At 51.0% G+C, this 4,939-nt stretch overlaps 1 protein-coding gene across 1 annotated transcript; it reads left to right on the forward strand.

Moving 5' to 3' along the window:
* The first annotated feature begins 601 nt into the window (after positions 1-601).
* LOC125554299 (zinc finger protein 5-like) lies at positions 602-4,725 on the forward strand. The gene is made up of 2 exons (XM_048717875.1): positions 602-609; positions 4,356-4,725. The coding sequence occupies exons 1-2, from the start codon at positions 602-604 to the stop codon at positions 4,723-4,725; spliced, it is 378 nt and encodes a 125-aa protein (XP_048573832.1).
* Positions 4,726-4,939: the final 214 nt, after the last annotated feature.

Here is a 4,939-nt window from a genome sequence, read left to right on the forward strand (position 1 = left end):
AAGCTCGACTTGTCGTTAAGATGTTTTCCGACAAGTTCAAGGAGTTGACTGCGATGAGACTTTCTCACTCGTAGCGATGCTAAGAGTCTGTTGGAATTATATTAGCAATTACTGCATTATTTGTGAAATCTTGCAGATAGGATGCCAAAAACCATTGTTTCCTCGACGATTTTCTTGAGGAAAGGTTGTATGTGATACAACCGGAAGGTTTTGTCAATCCTGAAAGATGCTAATAAGTATGCAAAGCTCCAGCAATCCTTCTAAGGACTGGAGTAAGCATCTCGGAGTTGGAATGTATGCTTTGATGAGATGATCAAAGATTTTGGGTTTATACAAAGTTTATGAGGAACTTGTATTTCCAAATAAGTGAGTGGGAGCACTATAGAATTTCTGATGAATATATGTTGTTGACATATTGTTGATCAGAAATGACGTAGAATTTCTGGAAAGCATATAGGGTTATTTGGAAAGTGTTTTTCAATGGAAAGCCTGGATTAAGCTACTTGAACATTGAGCATCAAGATCTATAAGGATAGATCAAAACGCTTAATGGTACTTTCAAATGAGCACATACCTTGACATGATCTTGAAGGTGTTCAAGATGGATCAGTCAAAGAAGGAGTTCTTGCCTGAGTTGTAAGGTATGAAGTTAAGACTTAAAGCTCGACCATGGCAGAAGAAAGAGGAAGGACGAAGGTCGTCCCCTATGCTTTTGTCATAGGCTCTATACGGTATGCCATGCTGAGTACCGCACCTGATGTGTGCCTTGCCACATATCTGGCAAGAGGGTACAAAGGTAATCTAGGAGTAGATCACCAGATAGCGGTCTAAATTATCCTTAGAGGAATAAGGATATGTTTCTCGGTTATGGAGGTGATAAAGAGTTCGACGTAAAGAGTTACGTCGATGCAAGCTTAACACCTATCCGGATAGCTCTGAGTAGAGATACCGGATACGTATAATGGAGCAACAATTTAGAATAGCTCCAAGTAGAACAGTTATTTGAAATGGCTCCAAATATAGCATAGTAGCTGCATCTACAAGATGACATAGAGATTTGCGAAGTACATACGGATCTGAAAGATTCAGACCCGTTGACTATAACATCTCTCACAAGCATAACATGATCAAACCCAGAACTCATCGAGTATTAATCACATGGTAATGTGAACTAGATTATTGACTCTAGTAAACTCTTTGGGTGTTAGTCACATGGGGATGTGACCTTGAGTGTTAATCACATATCGATGTGAACTGGATTATTGACTCTAGTGCAAGTGGGAGACTGTTGGAAATATGCCCTAGAGGCAATAATAAATTAATTATTATTATATTTCCTTGTTCATGATAATCGTTTATTATCCATGCTAGAATTGTATTGATAGGAAACTCAGATACATGTGTGGATACATAGACAACACCATGTCCCTAGTAAGCCTCTAGTTGACTAGCTCATTGATCAATAGATGGTTACGGTTTCCTGACCATGGACATTGGATGTCGTTGATGACGGGATCACATCATTAGGAGAATGATGTGATTGACAAGACCCAACCCTAAGCATAGCACAAGATCGTGTAGTTCGCATGCTAAAGCTTTTCTAATGTCAAGTATCATTTCCTTAGACCCATGAGATTGTGCAACTCCCGGATACCGTAGGAATGCTTTGGGTGTACCAAACGTCACAACATAACTGAGTGGCTATAAAGGTGCACTGCGGGTATCTCCGAAAGTGTCTGTTGGGTTGGCACGAATCGAGACTGGGATTTGTCACTCCGTGTAACGAAGAGGTATCTCTGGGCCCACTCGGTAGGACATCATCATAATGTGCACAATGTGATCAAGGAGTTGATCACGGGATGATGTGTTACGAAACGAGTAAAGAGACTTGCCAGTAACGAGATTGAACAAGGTATCGGGATACCGACGATCGAATCTCGGGCAAGTATCGTACCGCTAGACAAAGGGAATTGTATACGGGATTGATTAAGTCCTTGACATCGTGGTTCATCCGATGAGATCATCGTGGAACATGTGGGAGCCAACATGGGTATCCAGATCCCGCTGATGGTTATTGACCGGAGAGTCATCTCGGTCATGTCTGCATGTCTCCCGAACCCGTAGGGTCTACACACTTAAGGTTCGGTGACGCTAGGGTTATAGAGATATTAGTATGCGGTAACCCGAAAGTTGTTCGGAGTCCCGGATGAGATCCCGGACGTCACGAGGAGTTCCGGAATGGTCCGGAGGTAAAGAATTATATATAGGAAGTGCTATTTCGGCTATCGGGACAAGTTTCGGGGTCAGCGGTATTGTACCGGGACCACCGGAAGGGTCCCGGGGGTCCACCGGGTGGGGCCACCTGCCCCGGGGGGCCACATGGGCTGTAGGGGGTGCTCCTTGGCCTGTATGGGCCAAGGGCACCAGCCCCAAGAGGCCCATGCGCCAAGAGATAAGGGAAAGAAAGAGTCCTAAAGGGGGAAGGCACCTCCGAGGTGCCTTGGGGAGGATGGACTCCTCCCTGGCCGCACCCTTCCTTGGAGGAAGGGCCAAGGCTGCGCCCCCCCCCCCTCTCCCTTGGCCCTATATATAGTGGGGGGAAGGGAGGGCAACCATACCTAAGCCCTGGCGCCTCCCTCTCCCTCCCATGACACATCTCCCTCCTCCCGCAGCGCTTGGCGAAGCCCTGTTGGAATCCCGCTACTTCCACCACGCCGTCGTGCTGCTGGATCTCCATCAACCTCTCCTTCCCCCTTGCTGGATCAAGAAGGAGGAGACGTCGCTGCTCCGTACGTGTGTTGAACGCGGAGGTGCCGTCCGTTCGGCGCTAGGATCATCGGTGATTTGGATCACGACGAGTACGACTCCATCAACCCCGTTCTCTTGAACGCTTCCGCGCGCGATCTACAAGGGTATGTAGATCCACTCCTCCCTCGTTGCTAGATGACTCCATAGATTGATCTTGGTGATACGTAGAAAATTTTGAATTTATGCTACGTTCCCCAACATGCTGCTCGGCCGGGGGCGGTCCGGTGGCCGGCGGCAGTCGCCGTGGTGGTGCCGCCTCTTGGCGGTAGGGCGGTCCGGTGGTGCTGGTCGGTTGGCGGCATGTCCCCGGCCCAGATCGGGGCCCGTAGGGTCTCGTTTGGGTCCTTGCGGGTCGACTCCGGCGCGACCGCGACGCCCTCTGTATGGGGATGCAGGGGAGCGGCTTGGACTGGGACAGTGGCACCGGCGGCATGCCAGCTGCTGCGTGGAGGCGGGAGCTGTCCGGGCCTTTGAGGGCCCGGCCGGGCCTGTGGGGCCACGGGCCCGGTAGGCTCCTGCTATGGCGTTCGGTCGGCTACCGTCGTGGAGGGTGGAGGTGGGGCCCTCCCGTATGCCGACGGTGCTGCTGCACTAGTCCCGGCTCCTCTTCTTCGTTGTGCAGGCCATCTTCGCGGTGCTGTGGTGAGACAGCGTGGGAAGCTTCGTGTCCGTGTTGGCACTGGGTGGTGGTCGGTTTGGTGGCGAGCTCCGAAGTGCCTGAGGTAGAGGATGGGATCGGGAGAAATCCCTGTTGGTTTGGCCGACATCGACGCAATGACGCTTGAGGGTGCCGCCAGACCTTCCTGGAGGGCGTCGGGGCTACCCTTCCTCTCTCCTCGCCGCGTACCAGGGGAAACCCTTGGCAGCAGCGTCGTTATCGCCGCGTTCCTTCTTGGAGGTGTTGATTGGTACCGGCGCTTCGGAGTCTCGGAGCTTGGTGGGCGATCTCCGGTGGACGCAGCGGTCGCGAGGCTTCGTCGTTTTTTGTTGATCCGCCGTTATCGGCATTTGTTTTTTTTCTTTTCTTTTGGGCGTGCTTGTGTTGCTTCCGCCCCAGCACCTATCGTTGGATGTATCGGATGGTTGCTTTGGAATACAAAAGCGGGGGAAACCCTTTTTCTTAGTGTAACTTTTCTCTAAGCATATTTTATTACTACTATACTAGCTATAGTTTTATCTTAGAGATCGACGCTATTACAATAGGTAGACCGAGAAGGGGGAAGAAAAATGAAAGACGCAGGCACACCTTTTCCAATTTAGAAAGCTACTCTTTCCACTTGAACACGCCGTCACTTGAACAGGCTGACTGGACCTTTTGCCCTAACCTCATCCGAGGGAACAGTGCAAAGTGAACACACACCCGGCCGTCCATTTAATGGCGATAGGTTTGCTAAGCACAGCAATCAGTTTGCTTGGCGACTTAACCTCTTCAACCTAGCTAGCTCGGCGCACAACCAACCACACGAACACGACACACAGCCACTAGCAGGCATAGACTAGCAAGCTAGGAGTAGCTAGCATACTGCATCAATGGAACAAGCTAGCAGTGCGCAGGAGGAGCTCAGCCTTGAGCTCACTCTGGCGATGGCGGTGGCACCTGCGCCCAGCGGCTTCTTTCTCTGCGTCTACTGCGACCGCAAGTTCCGCAGCTCGCAGGCGCTCGGCGGCCACCAGAACGCGCACAAGACCGAGCGCAGCGTCGCCAAGCGCCGGCTGGAGATGGCCGCCGCCAAGCGCCGGCGGGAGATCGCCGCCGCCACGCGCGCGCAGCACGTGAGTAATTCCCTGTCTGTATCTTGGAAGGCGAGGGAGAAGACTGCTGCTCCTGGGATGCTTGGGCCTGCAGGATGCAAGCGCGCCAGAAGCTCGTTGGAGCGCGCCGACGAGGCCGAGCTGGACTTGTCTCTCCGGCTATGATCACTTGTCACCCGCTAGGTAGGTACTACCTGCGTTTTGGCACATCGAAGTGATCTAGCTACTTAATCCGGTGAACTGTTTGTTTCATGCCCTTGTGCGTGTATTGGATTCATCTGGTCTTCTAGTTGATTTCCTCTAGTCGATCTATTTCCATGCTGGGCAGAAACACAGCTTGCTAGTAATTTACATTTACATTTGCACATCTTTCTGGGGA

Source organism: Triticum urartu, chromosome 4 (assembly GCF_003073215.2).
Source record: "Triticum urartu cultivar G1812 chromosome 4, Tu2.1, whole genome shotgun sequence".
Lineage (NCBI taxonomy): Eukaryota > Viridiplantae > Streptophyta > Magnoliopsida > Poales > Poaceae > Triticum > Triticum urartu.